Genomic DNA, 27689 nt, shown 5'->3' with positions numbered 1-27689 from the left:
AACCCATAACTTATGTTATGTAACGGGTTTGAACTTATGCTGCACGAATTTGAAACGCGGGAAAAAGTTTATTTTGTGTAATTCTTTTATTAACATTCAATCTCACATTGGAAAACCATTTGATTTGGGAGAGACGCTTTAATTGCAAGCGAACCAACGAACGCTTGAAATTTAAAGTGGTCTAAGCAAACAGATAACAGAATGGTTAAGATTAAACTGGGTAAGTACTAAAATATACTTAACATAGGGTCATAATACAGGGCCGTAACTAGGGTTCGAATTCAGGGGAGGCAGGGGTTTGGGGGCCGCCGAATGAGCCCCCTCCCCCCCCCCCCCCCCGCCGATGTTTTCCTCATTAAGGTTCATCATAACAAACGGACAAATATGGCTGTATTTACATGCCAAAAATTACTCTGAGTACAGACTTACCTGTGAAGTTGGAAAAGTTTTAATGCCTGGCATCCACTAGATATAATAAAGTTAAATGCATTTTGTGTTTCAGAAAGATAAAATCTCTTTTGGATTTTGATGGGCATTTTTTTTCCTTCATGCAAAAGGTCTGAAAATTAACTAAGTTGTGGTACAACTATGAGATGCTCCCTCAGGTAAAAACCCGGTTTGTATTGTTTTGATTGTCCTTAATTAACATGGACTAGAGGTATCTTCACAACTACAGGTGAGTTAAAGAGTTCATCTGAGTCAGTAAGTGGACAGTATCAAAGTAATTCAGGTGTTTGTTTATTTTTACACCTTCTGCAGAAAGGAAAAAAAATGCCTAGCAAAAACCAAAAAATATTTTATCTTTCTTTAACACAAAATGCGTTTAACTTTTAAATATCTAGTGGATGCTAGGCCTTAAAACTTTCCAAACAGCACAGGTAAGTCTGTACACAGAGTAGTTTTTGAGGTGAAAATACGGCCATATTTGTCCATTTGTTAAGATGAACCTTAAAATGGCTAAAAAAAATGGAAAACAACACGTTTAATAAGTTATTGCGTCCGAAGCGCTTTTCTGAACAAACATGTATATAACTACAACCAGGGACTTTCTATACTAGTATATATAATTATACTTAATATAGAAAGTCCCTGCTACAACGAATAGGAGTGTTTAACTACTAAGGCATTGACCATAATGTTCTCGTCCGATCGGGAAACGTTAAAAAATGACCCAACTGCTGATTCAGCTGGTAACGAATTTCCGATATTATTAAAGATTCACAATACAAAGGGAACTTCCTATGATTAATTGAGTCCCTAAATAAATGTGAATAGTTATGTTTTATTCAAAATTATCGAAAAGCAAAGTTTAATATGTGTTCTCGTACGAATACTGAATAACAGACGGACGGCCACACGAACAAAAAAAAACCCAAACAAACAAATACTGAAACGTGTCACTATCGATCAAAAATCCGGAAAATGACATATATCACGTATCATGATAACACTGTTAAAACTGTAAACTTGTGTTGTTTATACTATAAATTCAAATTCTTGGTGGACATATTGTCAATATTTCAATTTATTACTTCAAAAAAAAATTTGGTGTAGAAAAACTGCCTCCCCTGAACTGCCTCCCCTGCCTTATAGGTAGTTACGGCCCTGTAATAGAATAGTGGAAATGGCATATCAGGGGCAGATCCAGTCATTTTTTTAAAGGGGGTCCAAACCCAGGATAAAAGGGGGTCCTACTATATGTCCCCATTCAAATACATTGATCGTCAATAGAAGTGGGGTTTCAGCCCCCGGACCCCCGCCTGTGGATCCTCCACTGTATCTTTCGTCGATCAAATAGAAGGCATATCTTCATTTCAGAAGGAATTGACAAATATCATGGTTATCTTTATACCAAAAAAAAAATCTGGAGTTACTATACATAAAAAAAAATTGCGGAATATTTTAATTGAGGCTTATGACCCCCTTCTGTATCCAATTGAATTTCAAAGTGTAATGTAATCAAAACATCAAAAATAATAAATGATTGTAATAGAGATGTGCCTTTTTTAACATATTATAAAGGGAAACTTCGTTTAAAGCAAACAGGTATTTTGGGGAAAATACATCCAAGATTTTTGCTGAAAACCCACAGACTTATATAAACAGATTTCGTTATAAAATTTTAAACATAAGATTATTCGATTGTTCGTCCAGGTTCATGATTAGCTTGTGTTTATTGTTACCAAAAGTCATAAACAACCTTTACATTCCAAAATACTTTGTGCAGTCACTCAAGTCGAGCACACCCTAGAAGCACCATATAAGGTGTACTTGAATTGGTCCATATTTATATTTGCTTAATTATGCCTGGCATACTAGATATATAAAAGTTAAATCACCAGCTCTGCCAGTTAAGACGAAATTGTCGGACTTTACCTAATACAGGAGTACAATTTAGGCCGTCAAAACAATTGGAGCTCTTATGTACTTATGACTTGTTAGGAACATTGGTATGGTTAGTATAACAGTTTGTTAAAAAGACAAAACCTTATGGTCAATAAATCATGTGAACAAAATTGACCGTTGATTGTTTTCCTTTGGTCATTTTCAGGTGAAAGTGGTCTTTCACACTTGCTTTATTGATATACAATGAATCATTTACAATGTATGTACATTTTTATATAGATTAGACCGTTGCTTTTCCCGTTTGAATGGTTTTACATTACTAACTTTTTGGGGCCCTTTATAGCTTGCTGTTCGGTGTGAGCCAAGGCTCCGTGTTGAAGGCCGTACCTTGACCTATAATGGTTTACTTTTATAAATTCTTATTTGGATGTAGAGTTGTCTCATTGGCACTCACACCACATCTTCCTATATCTATTGTAGGATAACATAAAATTTACTTGTACCGTCGGAGCTTTAGAAACAGGACGAAAAGCAAGACTCGCCGAGCTTTTTCCATCACTTGAAGTCCTTCGTCTGTCGTCGTCGTCCATTTACTTATATAAAGATCATCTATGAAACTACCGAGTCAAATTTTAACCAAAACGTTTCCATATGTCAGTGCACAATCATTAATCAAGAACATAGGGGGAAAATGTAGTTTTGTTTAATTTGAAAACCGCTAAAAATAGAAAATCGGTCAGGGGCAGGAATATGCAAAATGTTGCGCTAAAAGTATTATCTGTTTACGTCAAAAGTGTCAGACAACTTCTTGTAGGAGTTGTTGTCCTTAAGTAATGAATTTTACTACTTTTTTCAGTTTGCCTATTATCTTCAAAAATATTAAAGACATAGAGAAACTTCAAATAAAACTGATCAGCAAGACGAGATCTTCAAATGAGTCAAATAACGGAAATTGTCAATCTACTCACTCAATATTAGAGTTGTTGCCCTTTAATTTCATATTTCATCTTTTTTTTTTCTTGCGTTTCACCTAAAATCTTATAAAACTACGAGTCAACATTCCACTTATACCAAATGATATAGGAGTTTGCAACAACTATAGATGACAGATTTGTTTAATCCTGCAATTTTCACCCGGCACTTAGATGTTTTATTGCTTATTATTGATAGTCTTAACGCGGACTACGGAAAGGAACCAAAATGAACTGTCGCACAAAAAGAAATATTCACATAATCATATGCTCAACATAAAAGCAACCATGTATTTATGTACCTGATTTTTGTACAGTATATATATAGTTGGCTGATTTTTAGTTATTTAGTGAATATTCTATACGCCATTTGTATGTACTTATTTAATTAAATTATCATTTTACTTTTATCATTAATTTTCAGAGTTCGCATCTAAATGGTCCTGCTTTGTTACTCTATTGATGTTATTTTCCTCGCCTATCCACAGCATGACTCCGGATGAAAAACAACAAGTTACTGCTGGCCTTGAACTTGCAAAAGGGATAGCGGAACTGCTTGAAAAGAAGGAATTCAGAACGTCTTTAACAAAGATCGCAAAAGGTATTGGTCCCTACCTTGGTGCATTAGGTCCATTTATAGGGGTCGTCATGGCGTTCATTCCATCAGAGTCTGAGGAGTTGGCTTTCATGAAAAATATGATGAAAAATATCGACAATCGTTTGGATAGAGTGGATAATCGATTTAACGATATCGAGCGATTGATTCAGTGGAATATTGTTGCAATCAATTTTGGGCAACTAGAACAAAGGATCAATGCTGTGTCGCGAGAGTTTCAATATATTTATGCTGTTCCGCAGGTTGCTGTTGAAAACAGGAAGACAATTTTTATTGCGAATTATGAAGGTGATTTTCAGAATAGTGGTACAAAATTGTATCAAGCCATCGTCCAAAAGCAAGGTACATTTCAAGAGGATCTTGGTACTTCCGTTTTGCGGTATACCGAAAATGACCGCAAAAAAACACAGGTATTTCTACTCGGTGTAATGCAACTTCTCTTGCAAGCTGTAAAAGTTGAATTGGGCTATCTTTTTGTTAACAACTTTACCCACAATGCAAATTTTATGAAATCTGATTGGGAAAAGAGAATAAAAGAAGTGAAAGGGAAGTTCGAGCAAATTGACTACCGGTGCGCTAATGTAAATTATCACCCCCAATCCGGGAAGGATATTGGCGCATACGCTGCTACAAACAGTGGTCAGACAAATGGCCAATTTGCCACTGGACTATTTAATCTCCTTGGCGGGAAATACTACTGGCGGGACTGGATTGTTCTCGCCTATGACCCCATATGGGGCGGTGACAAACATTGGGTAGGGGTTGGTGGAGGACACATCAATTTTAGGAAAAATGGAAGAAACATAGCAGTGGCTAGTGTGGACAAGAGTCATTCAGTCATGAATTTAGCAAAAGCTGAGAAGAATATGAAAGCAGTAGCCGAGACAAAACGTGTTGGAAATTGGTGGGATGGATACAGGAACGTCCTTAGAACTGCAAAAGACATTTTCTACAACTTAGATAGAAAAGGTGCCTCATTTGTCAGTGTTGTAAAAAATGGAAAGAATTGCCATCTACATTTTCATTCTAGAAGAATAAAAGTCGTCCCAAGAAAATATTTTTATCTCGCGATGTGGGGTTGAAAGATTTTAGGATGAACACACTAAGTGGTATTGTCACTCACTGATCAAATAAATATTTAGAATTCAAATTATTTTTTGTTATAACTATTCCATTTATTTTGAAATGACCAGGTATGTTTTTGGATGCGTGTAGCCATGTGAATTTATGAAAATGGAACAATTTTTTTTTAATAAATTAAACCGTTGGTTGACCGTTTATAGCTTGCTGTTCGGTGTGAGGTAAGACTCCATGTTGAAGGCCGAACATTGGCATAAACTGGTTTAATAATAACACATTGTTACTTGGATATATAGAGTTGTCTCATTTAAACTCATACCACATCTTATTCTATTTGTAGGATATAAAAACAGGAGTTGAGCTATGATTGCCATTGAGACAACACCCACTAGTCTAAAAGATTGCCATTGTTTATATTGTGTAAATCTTCTTATATATATAGTTCATTCATAAAACTAGGCTCGTGTTCAATATTTGCCTTAGACATCATTGTTAGTCTGTCGCAAAATAAAACATATTTTTTGAAACATTGAGTTATACAGTGACATAGGCGTTCTGAACAATATGTGTTTGATGGGATTCTTGAGGTTGTTTCTAAAATTCTTGTAGTGCGTAAAATAGCTAAAAGAGATGTGGTATTATTGCCATCGAGACAACTATCCGCCAGAGTCGAAATCACATATATATAGATAGTAGCAAAAACAGTTCACCATACGGATTCAACAATGAGCAAAATACATGTCGCATATTATTCGCTGCAATAGAGACAGTCACTCGATCGATGTCTCGAGGTTTTCACTAGTTTATAAAAAGATGTGGTATGATTGCCTAATGTTGTATACAATTATACCACTGTCCAAGGTTAAAGGGACGGACTGGCTCTCGCTAACATGTTTAACCCACCACCGTCTTTATGTATGTGCCTCTCCCAAGTCAAGAGTCTGTAATTCAGTGGTTGTCAATTGTTTTGTTACATAATTGTTTTTCGTTCATATTTTACATAAATTAGGCGGTTAATTTTCTCGTTTGAATTGTTTTACATCCATTTGTCACTTTGTTTTTTTTTATAGCTGACTATACGGTATGGGCTTTGCTCATTGTTGAAGGCCGTACGTTGACCTATAGTTCTTAATTTTTGTATCATTTGGTCACTCGTGGAGAGCTGTGTCATTTGCAATCATACCACATCTTCTTTTGTTATATATACTACTGATGCTTTAATAAACGTTATACGATTATTATGTATCACGTGGGAAAATTGTAAAGTTCATCTTTTACAAACTGACATTTAAAGGGGCAGTTGGGTTTTATTGCTGTTGAACCGCGAAGTTTCTATAGGGGAAAGAGGTGTAAGCACCGATTTTATATTGGTATGAAATGAATAAAAAAAGATAATTTGTAATAATAAAACACACGGAAAGACTTATTGCTACATTTTTATTTCTGTATTGATTGTTCTATTAAATTTTATTTAAAGATGAAATTTACCTCCTATAGTAAAATGGCCTTTTGGATCTGACATTTTAACTAATGAGGCACCCAATGAATTTGAAAAAAATAGACATTCGATTATAAGGATCAATGGAAACAAAATGTTTATTATCAGGATTAAAAGAAAAAGATTTAATACCGCAGACACTATTTAAAATATTTAGTACTACTGACATTTAAGTCCACAACTAGGAAACATTATATAAACTAGAACACACCCGTGATATCGCGGGTCCGTGACTGAATTAATGTATATAACTATGCGCAAGCCTTATTTTAGTATTAGTATTGTCATCTGATAAAGTCATGCCGATTATAAGATACACAGTTTTCTCTGCTTTCAAATGTTTCTGTTTGAACCCGTCGAACTGGAACTTATCAATTATTGGTAATATCAATTATTTGGAAAACAAAAGGTCCTGGAATGGAGTATTTTTTAATCAACAGCATTATCCTATATTAGTTATGAATAAAGTTGAATTCTTGATTCGCAGTTTTACGTCATGCCCGCTAACAAATTGAAAACTGTACCTATACGCCTTATTTTGAGTCAGATTTTTAGTATTCGTATTGTTATCTTAGAAAGTCTTACTGATTAAAATACTACAATAGGTAGCAATTTGACAATTTAGTAATGACAACCCTGTGATTATGACCCGTGTATATAGCATATTAATCCTGAATACACCGTTTGGTGGTGCGCCTGTCAGCTGCGGAACGTACAGATAAGGTAATAGGTAACAGGTGAATATACTATTGGTATCGGTATCGGACTCGACTCGGAACTTCTTAATTATTGGCAATATTAATTACGTGGAAAACAAAAGGGCCTGGAGTGGTGTATTTGTTAATCTACACCTTTGTACTATATTAGTTATAATATAAAGTTTAATTCTGTGATTCGTCGTTTTTACGTGATGACGGCTGACAATTTGGACCTCGTTATTTTAGTATTATAAATATGAATCTTGCATTGTACGCTGAATTGGAGACTCTATTTCACCAGTAAAATATCGCAGAAAGACCTATCATCCATCTGGATACATTATTCTGATCCACGAATCAACCATTAATGATCTTACTTCTTAATTTTCGTTCTTGTAAACTGTAGATTATGTATAAACCAATCAAATTGTGAAAAAAACCAGTGATGTTCCAATTGTTACCAGTAACAACAATTTGAGCTCACAACACCAAGAATAGCTTTGTAGTTGTTTTTCTGTTTTAGTACATGTACCAATGTCAATGTACCTTCAAATGATTTAGACCAAAAAGGCTGACTGCGGTTAATAGCATACTTTATTTCTCCTGACATGTAGCAAAATTCTTTGTAAAAAGGCAAAAGCTTTTGTGGGATGTATTAATTGATACGTACATATGTAGCTACGTCCGATCGGAATGGCCTAGAAGTTATATCTGATGTATCGTGTAATATTATTTTCTCTTCTCGTTTCTCCGGCTTCCTCACCCAATAAAAATAGCCCAAAATCGGTGCTTAAAAGTGACATTAAAACAACAAAAATCAAAAAAATCAAATATACTCGTTGAATTAACTTGCAACAACTATTTAGGATTCTGTAAGTGGGTCTCCTGCACCTATTCACATATCGTAATTTTCCAGTGACTATTAACATTTCCGTCACTTCCGTCTACCAAATTTGCAAAACAAAGCTGTATTTGTTGTTAACTTGTTTTCATCTTTAAATCTTATGAAATATTTGCCAATAGACAATCAAGCAGCTTTCATTATCAAGAACAGCTTTCTTAAAGAACATATGATAATACATGTCAAATGTACAAAGGAGTAGGTTCAGTAAGACCCCTTTTTGGCCCCAAAATATAGCAGTTTTAGAAAATTGTGAAAATGTAATCTTTAAGCTATATTTAGGAAAGTAAAATGCTTCTGCTACATAAATATGAGCTGTTTTTGACAATACAATGCACAAATATCGCGTTCTAGCATCATTAAGTCATGCTAAATTACTGAAATCTTCAAAATTTGATCATTTTGGTTAATTTTTAGACGGTTTCCGTCTAAAATGAAAGTGGCCGCATTCGTGTTCATTCATAATATTGAAATGTAAGTTGTATTTGATGATAATACAAAACATATATAAAGGTTGGGGATGAACACGGATGCGGCCACTTTCATTTTTGACAAAAACCATCTGAAAAGTGACGTTTTTTGGCATATTTGATAGATTTTTCATATTTTAGCTTGGATCAGAGCGTTTTTTAATTACTAAATCAGTTAAAAACTTTCACATAAACTAATCGAATCAATTGAAATAGACACTTAAGTGTTTAAAAAGTGTCCAAAATCTTTCGTGAGATGAACCTGAAATTTGAGGCCAAAATCGGCCCTAACCGGACCTACTCCTTTAGCATTTATTTGAACAGCATGATTTCATTAATCAAATATACATATTCACAATCAGTCCCCTTTTACATTCTATATGAACAAAGCTATATCATATATAGTTTTCTTCTCGCTTAATATCAGTCTTTAGTATAGAACGAAGTAAGTAAATCAGTAAGTATCTTTTTGCTTCTATTGGTCGGTTCCTGTCATCAAACTGTATTGTTCATCGCTAGATGTTTCAAATGTAGTATCATTTGTGCATGCAAGAACTTTGGCTACAAATAGATAAAGCAAACATGTATATACATACATTTTTGGTGACCTTCTGCTGTTGTCTGTTCTATGGTCGGGATGTTGTCTCTTTAACACATTCCCGATTTCCATTCTCAATTTTATTTTTAAAATATAATTCAGATAGATCATAAAAGGCACATTTCATTATGTTGTATTTTACACGGACCTATATATATTTATTGTATGGTCTTGTGTTTTTTTTTAGAGTAGATATGATCCCTATTTTTATATTAAAGCCAAATGAAACCTCAAATTAAAAAAAAAATGATGCATATGTTTTTCATAACTAAATGGATAGTTTTCATAGTTCTTAAATGGTGTAGCAAAAATATTTAGTGCGGTTTTAAATGATTTATATGGAAGGCAAATTTAGTAAATTTCAATTTGGTTTTCGACCTAAAATTAGTACAACTGACAGTTTGTTTGTACTAAAAACTTTAATAAATAAAAACATACATCTGGGTAAGAGAAAAATGTATGCATGCTTCATTGACTTGCGCAAAGCTTTTGATTCTGTGTGGCGTCAAGCTTTATTTTTCTAAACTTTTGTCTTCAGGAGTTGGCAATAAAATGATTAATATTATTAAATGTTTGTATTCCAAGACTATGTAAGCACTGAATTTAACAATTGTTTTTCTGACCACTTCGATATAAACCGAGGAGTTAGGCAAGGGGATTCTTTAAATCCAACCCTTATAATATATAAATGATGTTCCAAATTTACATTTTACATTCTATATGAACAAAGCTATATCATATATAGTTTTCTTCTCGCTTAATATCAGTCTTTAGTATAGAACGAAGTAAGTAAATCAGTAAGTATCTTTTTGCTTCTATTGGTCGGTTCCTGTCATCAAACTGTACTGTTCATCGCTAGATGTTTCAAATGTAGTATCATTTGTGCATGCAAGAACTTTGGCTACAAATAGATAAAGCAAACATGTATATACATACATTTTTGGTGACCTTCTGCTGTTGTCTGTTCTATGGTCGGGATGTTGTCTCTTTAACACATTCCCGATTTCCATTCTCAATTTTATTTTTAAAATATAATTCAGATAGATCATAAAAGGCACATTTCATTATGTTGTATTTTACACGGACCTATATATATTTATTGTATGGTCTTGTGTTTTTTTTAGAGTAGATATGATCCCTATTTTTATATTAAAGCCAAATGAAACCTCAAATTAAAAAAAAAATGATGCATATGTTTTTCATAACTAAATGGATAGTTTTCATAGTTCTTAAATGGTGTAGCAAAAATATTTAGTGCGGTTTTAAATGATTTATATGGAAGGCAAATTTAGTAAATTTCAATTTGGTTTTCGACCTAAAATTAGTACAACTGACAGTTTGTTTGTACTAAAAACTTTAATAAATAAAAACATACATCTGGGTAAGAGAAAAATGTATGCATGCTTCATTGACTTGCGCAAAGCTTTTGATTCTGTGTGGCGTCAAGCTTTATTTTTCTAAACTTTTGTCTTCAGGAGTTGGCAATAAAATGATTAATATTATTAAATGTTTGTATTCCAAGACTATGTAAGCACTGAATTTAACAATTGTTTTTCTGACCACTTCGATATAAACCGAGGAGTTAGGCAAGGGGATTCTTTAAATCCAACCCTTATAATATATAAATGATGTTCCAAATTTATTCTCCAGAAATTAGTGTCAAACGCTAACTCTCAAAAGTTCTGTTATTGGAAGTTTAATGTTTGCAGATGATTTATTAATAATGTCAGAATCAAAAGAAGGTCTTCCGGGAAGCTTAGATACATTTTCTTCTTATTGTGATAAATTGCAACTCACTGTAATAACTGTAAAAAGACAAAGACTATGGTTATTGGTCATCATCATAAAAAGTTGCAAAATATAAAATTTAATTACAAGCACACTGGTTTAGAATTCTTTATATCTTGCTGAATTCATTTTTTATAGTATTATCCTGATTCAGAGTAATTTCTCGCAATTTGATTGGCTGATATTGTCCTAATAAATTTCAGTACAATTTTTTTATCACGTCAATTGAAATCAATTGAAATTATTATAGTATAACTAATCGCCGTATTTGAATATCAAAAATAAGACAACGCGTGACCGAACGACGCATGGATTAAACGAGTGCGCAGCACGAGTTTAATCCATAGCGGCGTTCGGTCACAAGTTGTCATATTTTTGATATTCAAATACGGCGATTAGTTATTCTTTTTATTACATTGGTAAATGGCTTTTTTTTGTGAAATTAATGTAGAAAATGTAAGGAACTATATCTTTTTCCTACGCATTGACAATTTGTTTTGATCCGACGTTATCGACGTCTGACAACGCCTATTGTTGTATGACGTCAGAGAGTAAAATAACCACGTTTATTTCACATGTGAAATTATCGGTTTTTATCTAACTGGGAAATCAATGTAATTCATTGCAACCAATGTAATAATCTCCCTTATTTATTACGTCAATTGGAATTGTCTCCCTTATTTATTACGTCAATTGGAATTATCTCGCTTATACCATTGACCTAATAAAAAAAAATTAAGTTGCTTTATAGTGCTATTTTTTTTTAAATCACAGTTTCAGATTAAGTATCTATAATATATTTGATTGATATTGTCCTCAAATTGAATTTGAATATTATAATAATAATATGTAAAAAAACAAAATCAGGATGAATTCGTTACACAGTGTTCAATTGTCCTAATACGGAATTTATCGAGTCAATAAAATTCATATCGGGTCTGACTTATTTTTTACCCTAATCTTGAGACAAGAACACTAATATGCAAATTTAGAATTTAGAATAAGTGATCATTCCCTCGTTATTGAAACTGGAAGATATAAAAATATTCTACGTCCTCAAAGACTTTGTAATAAGTGCAAAGTTCTGGATAATGAATCCCATTTCTGTCTTTTTTAATCATTTTAAAACTCAATACAAAATTTTTTCTCATAATAAAATGAAATATATACTAAATCTAACCACTAGTCAGCAAGTGAAATCTTTAGGCTCCTTTATTAAACAGTCTATGGAACTGAGGACAGGGGGCACTTGAGGTCATTTGTTGTGTTTAATGTTTTGGTTTATTTCTATTTTTTATGTAAATTTTAATGTCGTCATTATATTGTTGTTATTACATGTAATTGTCATGCCTTTGGCCCTCTTATGGGTGTAATTTGTGCTTTAATAAAGTATTATAAAACTTATGTATATATACTTTTTTCTGGAGAAAATTCTTTGATTTGTCCACATTTAGAAGAAGTTTACTTTTTTTAATTGCTTGCTTCCAGGAAGCAATTCGCCGACATATTTTCTGTATGCAAGTGACTTTAGCGTGACCCTCTCGTAAAAATCCGGTGATCGCACTACGCATTAGAATAAACTATTATCTGATTAAATATGTTATACACGTTCTCAATATCCATGCTTTTTCGTTGATTGTCTACTATAAGGTGACAATCGGTAAACTACGGCTTCGAACTACGACAATTAATTACCCGCTATGTTTTCACATAATACCAGACAGAGAGAAAAAAAAATGACTATAAGATATGTTTGCGCAAAAAATGATTAGATCGTGCACAGAAGACTAAGTTTATGATATATACTTGCATTGGTTCAAGAATTGAATAAACACTATTTTTCACCAGTCACTCGTTTCATATGACATTAATTGAAAAGGCAAAAACTAACCGGGTAACTCCAGCTAAAAAGTATTCGCTAGAAAAGCAGTCAAAGCAAGTCTGAATCATTCCAAAGATTTAAATATTTTTAATCTAGCATAATAATACATGATATATATCTATTTTCATATTTGACAGAACTTAAAAGAGGGGCGAAAGATACAAGAGGGACTGTCAAACTCGAGCTCGTAGATGGAAAATAAACTGACAACGACATGGCCACCAAAGAAAAAGACAAACAGACAAATAATACTACACAAGATACAACGTGGAAAAATATAGACTAAGCAACATGAACCCCACCAAAAACTGGGGGTTATATCAGGTGCATCGGAAGTTTAAGCAAATCTTGCTCCACGTGAGGCACCTGGTGGTTCGTGCTAAAATAAGACAGCTGCAAACTAATTAGGATGCACTGCTCAAGTCTTAAAACTTGCACATTATGATATTGTACAATGTTTTTTTAATTTTTACAATAATATCATTTTCCCTAATATTAAAACTTACTTTCCCGCCAACTATCTTCTCTTTCATATACATTCCGGTCATGGAGTTGTCGTCCTTACTCTTGAAGATCGTTGTGTTCACTTGGTCATTACTTTTGTCCCATTTACGGTTTTGACCTACAACAAAATGTCTTAATATTCACCACATTTATATGTTATTGTGTGCTGGGGAGTGCCTATACGATATGGGTAATGTTCATTGTTGAAGGCCGGATGTCGTAGATGACCTATTATAGTTTTTTTCACATCTCCAGTCATTGATGTCTTAAACGTACGCACAAAGCGGCATAACTCAATAATTACTTTTAAAAATATCAAGCAGAACATGTTCAACTTCTGATATTCAAATTAATGATAAACGCCATTGTGTTATCAATATATATCTACTTCTAAAGAAATTTGCAAATATGCTTACAGATGGCCATCAGAACAGAAGGCGAGAAATGTTGCCTGGGGTATTTAACATCGGTATATATACCAGTCCTCTCATAGTACTATGCGTTGGTACTTTTTGGTATTTAACTTCTTAGACAATTCCACCATCAGTATAATATTGTATAAGTAGCAATTGCTAAGCAGTTCTTGATATTTAACGGTACCAGATTTGCATTTCGAAAATTTAAGTCTGATCAGTGATGCTCGAGATCAGTTTAGTTGAACACCAAAAACTTTAATACATACAAACGTGTAAGGCCTGATCCAACCCTAAAATACCCGAATTAAAGTGAAAAATGGACAAGGAACCCTAGCTAATCCATGTAATCATGAGGACGATACATAAGTTAATTTAAAATCATTTTAAAAATCTGTATTAAGTACATGTCAAGAAAACAATATCCGTGCTTTCAAGTCAGTACCAAAGTGTGTTAATCGTATATGTCTATAGATACGCAAAAACTTACGTCTGAGAAAGATTTGTTATAATTATCTGGATATTGGTCCAATATCGTATTGATGTGGTTCGAAGACTTCATTTGATCTTGAAGTGTCTCGCTTATTTCTTTGCTTATATTCGACATAACCAGAGGAATGACCTACATTTCTATCACCGTCTTTCAGTTAATTCAGGAAATCTACAATTGTAAAGAAAAACAAAATTATTTTTGCACTTTTAAAAGTTGTTCATACACATTGTGTTTACGTGAAGCCGTATGTTTTTCTTCTCTAGCACAACACACTCACACGGTGGGTATGGTTGTCCTGCGAGAGAATGTTCTGTGCTGGTGATTCGGTCCTGACGGGTGCTGGTGATCAATGAAAAAATGTAAACAAAGACGAAAATGATGATTTTTGACGTTTTCACTCATAAAAAATAGAAGAAAACAGTTGAGATTTTTCAATTTTGTTTCTTATGGGTTCATATGTAAAGCATTAAAAAGTTGACCCTCTAAACTGTTTCAGTAAGCGTAACACAAAAATGCTCATTTTCAGAAAATCTCGAACTGAAAAAATAAAACAAAAATGCTCATAGAGTCCGCTTTCTATACCGCAATCCACACGACAAAACTATTTTGTGAAAAAACATTGCAATTTATTAAAATTTTGCATTTTTTCAATTTATTCATGTCCTGATACTGTGCTGGTGGGTCCTGTCATTGTGCTGGTGGGTCCTGATACGGTGCTGGTGATTTTGGATAAGAAGTTGCTCATATTTGAAACAAATGTTACAATAGGATCTATGACTCCTATTTTAGCTCTTGTGCATCCATTTGGCTGTTTAATATGTGTTTTCAAATGATCGTTACTTATATTACACAATTACATAACAGGGCAACCTCTTTCGTCCAATATCAGATAACAATATATACTATCTGAAATAAAAATAGTTTTATTAAGATATTAAATGCCCCTTACATTGATGCTTCAACAATGATCAAAGCCCATGCTGTATAGACATGTTTGTTAGCGCTCCGCATACCCCTCCCCACTTACTCAACCCCCCCCCCCCCCCCCCATTTCCTCCTTCATTGTTACAGTGGTGTAGCAACACAGCAATTTATCACAAGAATAATAACACAAAGACACACATTATTGAACAACAAATGCTCACAGGGTACTGAAAGCTAGTTCAAAGCCGCATTTTCAACTACTAGATAAACCATGTTCTCATATGCAAAAGTCCCAATCGTGTCGATTAAAAAAGTCTCAAAACTTAAGTTCACATTTTAATGTTTGATTAAGCAGAACTTTAATTAAAAGTGTGCAGTGAATCTTGTGCTCACAAAAGTTATTGTCATAATTATGTTTACATAAGACTTATAAAGGAATTAAGAAGGTACCAAGACATATTTTACAGTTCAATTTAATGATCATGAATGGAAGGAAATGGTACGGAAGTTTACATAGGACAAAAAGAAATTGATAGTATTTTTTGGCGAAAGACTTAAACGCTTCTTTGCATTATATAGTAAAACTCTTCTTCAAAAGCATGCAAAAAATAACTTTGATTGACTTGCTTGCTATGTTTGCTCCAAGGATATTTTCAAACAATAGGTAGGCGGAGTTTCAATACATACTGGGATTTGATTGGACAAATACAAACTGACAGGAATTGAAGTTAATGTTTATTGTACAAACAAATTCTAGTATATAGTAAACATACTACTTACCTGTCGTTTACAACCATCCAAACAATCATAGCAAGCAATTTAATCAAGGTTTGCTTTGCATGTATTTATAGAAGAGCTGTAAATTCTAAAAAAAAAAATCTTGTTGTCGTAGATGGTTAAATCCTCAACAAAATATCATTAACTTTGTTGGAACGAATAAAGGTTTTAAATCAAATTTTCGTGGACTTTTTAGCTTCCACCCTGACGAGGCATGTTAGCTGTTCGTATGCTGTTGCACCTGACGCACCGAAACTTTCACATTTCCATCTTCTTTTTTGAAATATTTTACCCAGCTCATACTTGACAGGATTGTTATTCTAGTAAAAGGTGTAACCAATGAATTGAACACAAGTTAAAAATTCCACAATACTATATAATTCATTTTATGTGTCAATTTGTTCGAAAAAAATCGAAAAGAAGAGAGTTTTTTAATGTCATGGTTATCTGTCGCTATCTAGATATATGCTTAGCATTTATTTCAGATGACATGGACTCCTCACCCAGGTGACCCTGCTGCCTTTCATAACTTTATTCGTATACAATTATTTTAAAATAGATAACCAAAGGCTGCAACTCGTATTTTTGTATTTAATGATTCGTTGTAACGAGAATATTTGTGGTGAATGGAAACTGTGAGGGTCAAAATCTTAAATTGCTTATAAATGTTGCTGAACCCAGTTTCGTTATCTGATCTGAATTTTCTAAAATGTGCAAGGTAGATAGACATTTTGATTTTTTTTACTCGGTAAGTTTGCCCCAATCGCTTGAACTTTTGCAATATTACAGCCAATTTCAATGAGTGTGTAGACAAAGGGATTACTTTGGTTATCTTTCTTGCTGAACAGAAAAGTCAGTGTAAGTTATGTAAACTACCCTACTTTAAGAGTAGACTAGTCCGACAAATGACACATCTTTCTGTCTGTAGGACCAGACTACTTCGAAAGGAGGGTACTTTACCTTACCTAACAATGACCTCACGGTTTAGCTAACAAGCTATTTTGGAATTTTGAAATGAAAAAGCTAAGAAATCTTAGTTTTGTTAGTGTGTACTAGGTTTTCGAAAAAAAATACCTGATAACCCTTCAGACAAAAAAAAATGTTGAAAATATCTTACAGATACAGCAAGCTATAAGATACATTTTTCTTTTAAAATACAACTTTTAAATCTTACGGGAAACTATTCCAAGTTTAAAACTTTCACTGTAACCTCGCTTTAACTTATCCCCCATCCCCGAAAAAAAACCCCAAAACAAGCAAACCCGAAATACTATTGTCATTCTTATAGTCAGCACTCAATTGTTCACAAACAAATGTGTTTAAAGCTGTTAAAGACATATGATTCAAACGCTCAGTAAGTCCTTTGTTCTATATTTTTGCTCTCCATTTTTATGCAAAACCTTTTACATTTTTATTTTATCGGTTATTGTTGAAGGTCGTACGATGACGTATGGTTGTTAACACATACTTTCTTTGGTTTCTTATGGAAAATTTTCCATTGACAACAAACATACCACATCATCTGCATTATATAAGTAATGTATAAATTACAACGTATTTTGGTAATCTTGCAAAATGATCGTAATCCCGAAAATCGTTAACATATTTTCTTAGCTTAAAAGGGGCAAGAAGGGTTCCATCAACAGGCCAATAAATAAAATTACAGTTAATTTAAAAAAAAAAAAAAAAAAATAGGTGTATTTTTCTCTCATAATAACAGTAAACAGATTCACAACAATGTCAATTTCAAGAAAGCAGACAACAGTTAATTCGTCAATAACAATGCAGCATCAATGATCTTGAATATATGCTTCTTTTAACTAAAATATAAACACACAGAACCAGGACATTGGAGCACAGTACCAGGACCGTTTTTCTTATCACCAGCACAGAACCAGGACATTGGAGCACAGTACCAGGACCGTTTTTCTTATCACCAGCACAGCGTCAGGACAATTCCGTTTAACGAACTTGTACGACTTTTGCAATATAATATTGTTGTAATATACTTTGCATAGTACTTATGACGCATCAAAGAAACATTAAGCAACAAAACAGTCGTTTTATTGCCGTTCTGATACAATGTAAACAAACCACCAGCACAGAATCAGGACCCACCAGCACCTGACAGGACCAAATCACCAGCACAGTACGTTCTCTCGCAGGACAACCATACCCACCGTGACTCATATATACGTATACTGGTAAAACCAGAAATGAAAGTTTTGAGTTTAAAACAACAGAATTCCAATCAGTTTCAACTTGGCAATCATGGATTATCTTTATCAGATTGTGGCCACATATGGGACAACTGTGTTGTAATAATCATTATCATATACTTAGAGACAATAACATATCTTTTTTACCATATGATAATAGCATTAAATTAACGTGAATTCTATATCATCCGAAATGGTGTTTAGCGGGACGATATGAAAAATTTATCACATGCTCTGATATTTATCACATGCCCTTCCGTAACGTTATTACATGCCGGCATTCCGGCGATACTCGGGAAATTCCGGAAAATACGTTTTTCAGTGAAAACATTTCAAAGTAAGGTACAAAACAATTATTTGGATACTGGGAAAGTATATTGTATAAAATGAAAAAAAGATAAAAAAAAATATAAAATAAAAATAAAAAAGTTTCAAACATAATCTAGAAAGTTATTTTAAAAATGTTGACTTCATTATGTATATTGTGGAATTTTTTTTTATCGTCCATCTTAAAATATATCAAACTGCTGCTTTTCTTTTCTGTTGAGACATAAATGTATGCTAGAAAGATTTTATATCGAATTTACTACATTTTGGATCCGACGTCCGTGAACTTTTTGAACTTCTATTTGAGAACCACGTAAAAGGATCAATAAATTATCAGATAAGTTGGAGTTCAAACGTGTTTATCGATACTTTTGATTACTAGTATATACATATAAGCCCCGATACACGCACGGTTAATATCTATAGCATAAGTTATGAGACATTAATGATTAAATTAATGCAAATCATAAATCAAATCAAATATTTTATTATAGTCTCACCTCTCTACATGTACAATACAAACATGAACCAATATATATATACAACATGTTTTAATTAAAAGTACAAAACAATCTTAAAAACATTCGAGAGCCACTCTCAAAAGAGTTATGAGAGACTTTTACATAAAAAAGGACAGCTCGATAAAAATATAAAACATTTTTTATCTATATAAAACATTCTTCCTTTGAATTAAAATATCATGGCAGATTTTGGCCGAATAAAAGCATAAATTTTTATTTGTTAATAAAAATATAAATTTTTCATCATCATTTAAGTCTAAAAAATCAATATTAAAAGAAACTGCTCTAGTAAAAACCTCTTGTCTTGCCTGTGAATATAAAGGGCATTTAAGTAAAACATGTTTCTCATCTTCAATGAGTTTCTGTTGTATACATGAATCATTAAAACAAAATCTATTTTCACTTAAAACCCCTTCATATCTGCCTGTTTCTATTCTAATCGGCGCCACACCACATCGAAATTTAGCAAAGGCGCTTTTATATTTTCCTGGCATATGAACACTTGAATAATGTTCTTTATAATATTCTTGTTTAAATAATCTATATGTACGCAATTTACTGCGATCATTTGTGTTTAAATCATTACACCATTTTCTCTTGTACATATCAAAAACATTACTTTCAATATTCTTAATATCATTTTTACTAAAAGTACAGTTTATATTACAAAAATTTTCAATATTAAGTTCTCTAAATTTACTATGAACTCTAAAATTCCAGTTTTTAATTTTACTGTTACATATTCTATTTGCCCATAAAAACACTTTTTTATTAAGTCTGGTATCATTCATTTTTAAAAATCTTGACCAATTTCTAAAAATACATGACCATTGTTTAATAATACATGGCATCCAGCCCGTATCTCCATATAATGATAAATTTGGGGTATATTTACCAACACCCATAAAAAATCTCATGGCTCTATTTTTAATTGCATTAATACATGTAAACTCCCTAGCTCCCCATATTGAGGCACCATATTCAATAACTGACATAACCAGTGTATCAAAAAGTTTTGTAAAAATTGAAAACTCAAAACCACCATTAGCTTTACTTTTGGCAATTAACAAACCTAATGCCCTACTGGCAGACTTAGCAACAGCTTTTGCCATATCTATATAATTCAAATATTCATTTAACACTAGTCCCAGATATGTATATTTTTCTACAATATCTATGCTATTATCATTAAACATAAAATGTGTAAATGTAAAAAAGAAGATGTGGTATAATTGCCAATTAGACAAGTCTCCACAAGATACCAAATTAACACAGACATTAACAACTATAGGTCACCGTACGGCCTTCAACAATGAGCAAAGGCCATAACGCATAGTCAGCTATAAAAAGCCCTGAAATGACAATGTAAAACAATTCAAACGAGAAAACAAACGGCCTTATTTATATAAAAAAAATGAACGAAAAACAAATATGTAACACATAAACAAACGACAACCACTGAATTACAATTATACAAATCATTATTCGATACTTAAAAAAAATGAATTAAACGCATTTTGCAATCGGAAAAGAATTTACGCAGTTAGTGAACACGTCGTGTTTATATATAATATTGATCTATAAGTCGATCCCCATTTTGTAAGTATATTAAAGATGTAACATATGTCCTGATATTTAGTATGATATCATTTATATAATTTTTCGTATACACATGGATTTATCTTTTTCGAATATGTTCTTTTTCGTCACGTTTGTTTCATTTATATTACTAAGTTTTGGAGCCAATATCAACAGATACCAAATCGACGATCTTTCTAAAAATCCGTTTGGTTTTTTATCGGGTAAGTTCTTCGCCAATCCTGCTTAGATTTAGATATTATTTTAATTTTTTTTTTTTAACTCTGTGTATATTATAAGTTATCTACGTTCATATCCGTAGATATGGATATTTTAACACCATGAAGTACCCCAGTACACCATGAAACGTAGCAGAAGGGTGTACAGGGTACTGAAGGGTGTTAAAATATCCATATCTACGGATATGAACGTAGATAACGAATTTATCCCCGGTCTTGGTCCGAATTGGGCGAGTTTTATGGAAATTCGGGTACAAAGTGTAACGCGAAAACAACGTTTTTTTTCATTATCTAAAAAAGTTTTATTGAAATTTGGAAATATTACATATTTTTTACGGGGTGTAGGGTACTAATTTTGGTAGAACCCTACAGGTAGTCAAATATAAGACGTTTTTAATACGGAGACCGAGAAACTGGATTGAGTCAGATGGTGTGACGTCAACGTAGGTAATTTGCATACCTAAGTCAGTAGTCCCATTCCTTGAAAATGTGGCAGTCAAGTGATGCATTTAATGAAATGAGTGTAAATGATCGGCATAATAGGACAAAATCGTTAATGAATTAAATATTTAATTACAAACAAAAAAGTCTAAACAAGTAAGATGTTCAGCACAAACACAATCAAAGAAAAAACAATTATAAAAGATCTAGAGAGGCGAAAGATGCCAGAGGAACATTAAAACTCATAGATCAAAAATAAACTGACAACGCCATGGCTACAAAATCAAAAGATAAACAGACAAACAATAGTACAAACAACACAACATAGAAAAACAAAGATTAAGCAACACGAACCCGATAAAAAAACTGGGGTGCTCCGGAAGGGTAAGCAGAATGCTCGCAGTCACTGAAAGCCCGTGACCACTGAGTAATAAATAAATTTTGCTATGATTATGAAATCATTCAGTTCTACAATGCTGTAATATCGGAGACTTTTATTCAAAGTAGACAGAAAGATCTTGTGCAATGCAAAATATAATTTGAAAAGAATTTTAAGACATGTTCAATTGAAAAACTTAGATCGATGGATATTGTTATATTTCTATGCTTTTGTTGGAAATGATTTTACTTATTAATAGCATTGATTGTTCTTTTAAAATAATCCAACAGGTTGATTCCGAGACGTTTGAAAATTAAAACGTGGTCTTTTTGGTGTAAAAAAGTGTTAAAAAATCACATCCCAAAATGTAGAAGATTCAATTTGATGTATCAAACTGTATCTAAGAAAGTTCAGCTCAAACAAATTCAGTACATTCAACATTGTATTTCTAAATATGTATATATGTAAAATGTAACATTATTTAAATTACAAAAAAAATAATTACCAAGTATTTATGTGATATATGTCATGTACGGAAATATCTAAGAATCAAGCTGAGTTCTTCATGCTCTACCCGGTCTTAATTGCATGTATACGTATATGAGTGTGGTGTGCTAGAGAAGAAAAAAATACGGCTTCACGTATACACAATGTATATGAACAACTTTTAAAAATGCAAAAATCTTCAAAAAATCTCAGAAACTAATGAATTTTTGTTTACAATTGTAGATTTCCTGAATTTACTGAAAGACGGTGATAGAAATTTAACAGTCATCCCTCTGGTTATGTCGAATATAAGCAAAGAAATAAGCGAGACACTGCAAGATCAAATGAAGTCTTCGAACCACATCAATACGATATTGGACCAATATCCAGATAATTATAACAAATCTTTCTCAGACGTAAGTTTTCGCCTGTAGATAAATACGATTAACACACTTTGGTACTGACTTGAAAGCACGGATATTGATTTATTAAAACTTGTTTTACAATGTATACAGATTTTGAAAATGATGTTTCATTAACTTATGTATCGTCCTCATGCTGAGCTCGGGTTCCTTGTCCGGTTTTGGCTTTAATTCGGATATTTTAGAGCTGGATCAGGCCTTACACGTTTGTATACTAAGGTCATTAAAGATTGCATATTTTGGCGTTAATATTGACTCACTTATAGGGTCTTTGCATCGGAACTAAACACATTTATTAAAAAACCAGTTGTTGGCATGACACGGGTTATGTTCTTCTCATATATGTTATGATGGTATGATACTAAACCCCTAACGGGAAGTTCATATGATGAAATCATAATCTTTCAGTCAATTTAATTGAAGTTTGGAGCTGGCATGTCAGTTAACTGCTAGTAGTCTGTTGTTATTTATGTATATTATTGTCATTTTGTTTATTTTCTTTGGTAACATCCTCTGACATCAGACTCGGACTTCTTTTGAACTGAATTTTAATGTGCGTATTGTTATGCGTTTACTTTTCTACATTAATTTGGCTAAAGGTATAGGGGAGGGTTGAAATCTCACAAACATGTTTAACCCAACCGCATTTTTGCGCATGTCCCAAGTCAGGAGCCTCTGGCCTTTGTTAGTCTTGTATTATTTTAATTTTAGTTTCTTGTGTACAATTTGGAAATTAGTATGGCGATCATTATCACTGAACCAGTATATATTTGTTTATGGGCCAGCTGAAGGACGCCTCCGGGTGCGGGAATTTCTCGCTACATTGAAGACCTGTTTATGACCTTCCGCTGTTGTTTTTTTCTTTGGTCGGGTTGTTGTCTCTTTGGCACATTCCCAATTTCCATTCTAAATTTTATAGTATATTAAAGTTTTTGATGTTCAACTGAACAGGTCTCGAGCATCACTGATAAGACATACATTTTCGAAATGCGAATCTTCTCCGTTAAATATCATGAACTGCTAAAAAAATTGCTATTGATACAATATTATACTGTTGGTGGAATTGTCTAAAGTTAAATACAAAAAAAAAAACGTGCCTACGCATAGTACTATGAGAGCACTGGCATATATACATGTACCTATGTTAAATACCCCAGGCAACACTCCTCGTCTTCTGTTCTGGTGGCCGTCTGTAAGCATATTTGCAAATTTCTTATGAAGTAGATATTGATTATAACGCAAATATCTTGATTTCAATTATTCATTAAGGTAGATTCATGGTATACCGCCATCTTTGATTGAACAATCACAGTAAAAAATCGGTCTAGTTATTTGCCTAAATCTGCAAATTTGAAGACAGATTTGCAATTTAATGGTTATAGACTGTTCACAAATATAAAGAAAACTTGGCAATTTATTGTATAATCCAAAATGTTTAAACAAATATCATTTTTCTTGCTTTTAGAATCATTTTTTTCAAAAGAGCCATTTAAGGGAAGATAACTCTATTAGTAAAAAAATTATACTGGACAGATAGGGATTTTTTTTCTTTTTACTTGTAACAAGAAAACAAGTTCGGTGACACCATTTTTTCTTTTTATTTTCTTAAAACATATTACAAAACCTATCTTTTCACAATTTATTTCAAAATTCTATCTCATAGATTTTTTTTATGCACACAAATGTGTTTTTCCATGAACAATCTAACCAAATTTAAGCAATTTTCAACGACTCATAGCTTGAAAAATAGCACGGTGACCCCTTCTTTTTATTATATTTTTGAAAAGAGCATATTAAAATCTTCATTCTGGCTAAGTATAAGAAAATTATGTCTCAAAAAATATTTACTTATGATCTACCATTTCGGATGTGATTTACTAGTAGATAAAAAAAGAAACATACATACAAGACCAAGTCATTATAATAAATATGCATAGGAATAATGGAATACTTGAAGTGCAATTATACATTAATTAAGACTGATGTTTGCATCAGAAAAGTGTATTATTTAACAAGAACATAGATATAGTTTAGTATATAGTCATATTTAAATTGAAAGATAAAAAATAATGTCATACAATTGTGAAACCTCCAAGTCAAATAGACAAAATTATCTTTCTGCTTTAAAATGAATTATTAATAAGGAAACATTTTTTTTTAAATCTCAGAATATGATCAAGATTCTTTGATAGAAAGTCATTGAATTTTCATTTCAATATAATGAAGTATTTTTAAGATGCTTGGGTAGCAATTTGAATAGAGAGATCATAATTTTATTAATAACACATCTTCATTCTATACATTTATTGCCAAAGGGTAGCTTGTTTGAATCTAACCTACTTTACACAGTTCTTAAACGAGAGCTTACTTTGGAAGTATATTTAAATTCGGTTATAGCTATATTAGCAGGTTGGTTTTTTTCTTAGGTATAACTTCAATTTACTCAATTTTCTTTGTAATATCTATATACTGGTAGTAACATGGATATCGTTTTTGGGGACCTTTATAGTTTGTTGTTCAGTGTGAGCCAATGCTCCGTGTTGAAGACCGTAATTCGGCCTATGATGGTTTACTTTCACGAATAGTGACTTAGATGGAGAGTTTTCTTATTGGCACTCATACCACATCTTATTATATTATTCTGCTCATTATTAGTCATTGATATGATCTAATTATTAAAGCATTTTACTTTTCAATGACTACAAAGGTGATAAATTTTAATATATACAGCCTCCTCCATTAATAACTACTGTTTCCTTTGAATCTTAAAAAAAGAAATAAGATAAAACTAATGTTTGCGTTATATCGCAAAGTTTTGCGTTATAACGCATAGGTTTGCATTAAAACGCAAATGTTTGCGTTATAACGCAAACATTTGCGATATAACGCAAACCTATAACGCAAACATTTGCGATATAATGCAAACATTTGCGTTATATCGCAAATGCGTGTGTTATAACGCAAACATTTGCGTTTTAATGCAAACCTATGCGTGATAACGCAAAACTTTGCGATATATAACGCAAACATTTGTTTTATCTTATTTCTTATTTAAGATTCAAAGGTTTGCGTTATATCGCCTATGTTTGCGTTTTAACGCAAACATAGAAAGAAAAATAAAATGTGTGGCGCTAATACGCGTCCGTAGTTATGCCGCTTTGTGCGTGCGTTTAAAACATCCATGACTGGAGATGTGAAAAAGCTATTGGTCGTCATACGACATACGGCCTTCAACAATGAACTGTTCAACAATACCCATATCGTATAGGCAGCACCAAATAAATGTTGTGAATATTAAACATTTTGTTGTAGATCAAAACCGTAAATGGGACCAAAGTAATGACCAACACAACGATCTTCAAGAGTAAGGACGACAACTCGATGACCGGAATGTATATGAAAGAGAAGATAGTTGGCGGGAAAGTAAGTTTTAAAATTAGGGAAAATGACATTATGGTAAAAATTAAAAAGCATTGTACAATATCCTGATGTGCAAGTTTTAAGACTTGAGCAGTGGATAATACTTGGCATATAGCTGTCTTATTTTACCACGAACCACCCGGTGCCTCATGTGGAGCAAGATTTGCTTACCCTTCCGAAGCACCTGATATAACCCCCAGTTTTTGGTGGGGTTCGTGTTGCTTAGTCTATATTTTTCTACGTTGTGTCTTGTGTACTATTATTTGTCTGTTTTTCTTTTCCTTTGTTAGCCATGGCGTTGTCAGAGTATTTTCGATCTATGAGTTTGACAGTCCCTTTGGTATCTTTCGCCCCTGATTTAAGTTCAGTCTGTCAAATATAAAGTAGTTATATCATGTATTGTTATGCTAGATTAAACATATTTTAAACTTTGGAACGATTCAGACTTGCTTTGACTGCTTTTCTATCGAATAAACCTTTAGCTAGAGTTACCATGTTAGTTTTTTACCTTTTCAATTAATATAAACATAGTGATCATATCTACTTAAAAAAAACATAAGACCATACAATAAACATATGTAGGTCCGTGTAAAATCTTCAAAATTAAGTAAAGATTAATATCGTGACGTCACAATAAAACATAATGCAATTTGCCTTTAACGATCTATTTGAATTATATTTAAAAAATTTATGTGTATACACGTTTGCTTTATCTATTTGTAGCCAAAGTTCTTGCACGCACAAATGATCTTACATCCGAAACATCTAGCGATGAACAACACAGTTTGATGACAGGAACCGACCAATAGAAGCAAAAAGATACTTACTGATTTAAATCCTTTATTCTGAATTGAAGTTTCCTATTAAATGAGAAGACACCTATTGTGTCTTTAATTTGTTCATTGAGTGTTAAAAAGAACTGATTGTGACCTATAATTGTTAATTTCTGTGTCATTTTTGTCTCTTGTGGAGAGTTGTCTTAATGGCAATCATACCACATCTTCTTTTTTTATATAATTTAAATGCAATTAATGAAATCATGCTGTTCAAATAAATGCTAAATTTGTACATTTTACATGTATTATTATGTGTTCTTTTAAATAGCTGTTCTTGGCTGATGAAAGCCGTTCCGTCCATTGGCAAATATTTCATGTGAATTTAAGATGAACAAATACAGCTTTGTTGTGCAAAGCTGGTAGACCGGGGTTAAGGGAGGGAAAGGTTGATAGTCATTGGAAAATAACGATATGTGGCAAGTTGCATCCTACATTAAAAAATAAAGTAGTTGGTGCAAGGCTTCATCAACGAGTAGGGAAAATGATACTACATGATACATCAGATCTGACTTTGCCATTCTGACCGGACGTAGCTGCGTATTGTAATACATCCCGCAATAACTCGTCACCTTTTTTCCAAGGGTGTTTCTACATGTCAAGAGAAATAAGGTATGCCATAAACCCCAGTCAGACTTTTGGGTCTAAATCCTTAGAAGGTACATTAACATTTGTACATGTAGTAAAACAAAACAGAAAAACAACTACGAAGCTATTCTTGGTAGTGTGAGCTCAAATACTGTTCCTGGTAACAATTGGAATGTCACTGGTTTTTTTTCTCCACAAATTGATTAATCTATGTACAATTTACAATTTACAAAGACGAATATTAATTGCTATTCTGGACAAAGAAAGATAACTCTAA

The 27689-nt window shown here is 32.7% G+C and overlaps 1 protein-coding gene and 1 long non-coding RNA gene across 4 annotated transcripts; one reads left to right on the top strand and one right to left on the bottom strand.

Annotated features, from left to right (window-relative positions):
- On the top strand, nucleotides 1–27064 carry LOC139528208 (uncharacterized). Of its 3 annotated transcripts, none has more exons than XM_071324092.1 (4): nucleotides 1–220; nucleotides 22393–22565; nucleotides 25884–25994; nucleotides 26715–27064. In XM_071324092.1, the coding sequence occupies exons 1-4, from the start codon at nucleotides 202–204 to the stop codon at nucleotides 26778–26780; spliced, it is 369 nt and encodes a 122-aa protein (XP_071180193.1). In that variant the 5' UTR covers nucleotides 1–201; the 3' UTR covers nucleotides 26781–27064. The 3 variants fall into 3 exon arrangements, with proteins under 3 accessions (XP_071180193.1, XP_071180190.1, XP_071180192.1); XM_071324091.1 differs by lacking the exon at nucleotides 1–220 and adding an exon at nucleotides 20621–20828; XM_071324089.1 differs by lacking the exons at nucleotides 22393–22565; nucleotides 25884–25994; nucleotides 26715–27064 and adding an exon at nucleotides 3742–5083 and having other exon boundaries at nucleotides 18–220.
- On the bottom strand, nucleotides 9967–14415 carry LOC139528209 (uncharacterized). Its single transcript, XR_011665545.1, has 3 exons — nucleotides 14256–14415; nucleotides 13355–13470; nucleotides 9967–10079 (listed from the first exon to the last, which is right to left on the bottom strand). It is a non-coding gene; the product is annotated as an uncharacterized lncRNA (long non-coding RNA).
- Nucleotides 27065–27689: the final 625 nt, after the last annotated feature.

Source organism: Mytilus edulis, chromosome 6 (assembly GCF_963676685.1).
Source record: "Mytilus edulis chromosome 6, xbMytEdul2.2, whole genome shotgun sequence".
In the NCBI taxonomy this organism is placed as follows: domain Eukaryota; kingdom Metazoa; phylum Mollusca; class Bivalvia; order Mytilida; family Mytilidae; genus Mytilus; species Mytilus edulis.
This window is presented reverse-complemented; position numbering and strand designations above follow the sequence as displayed.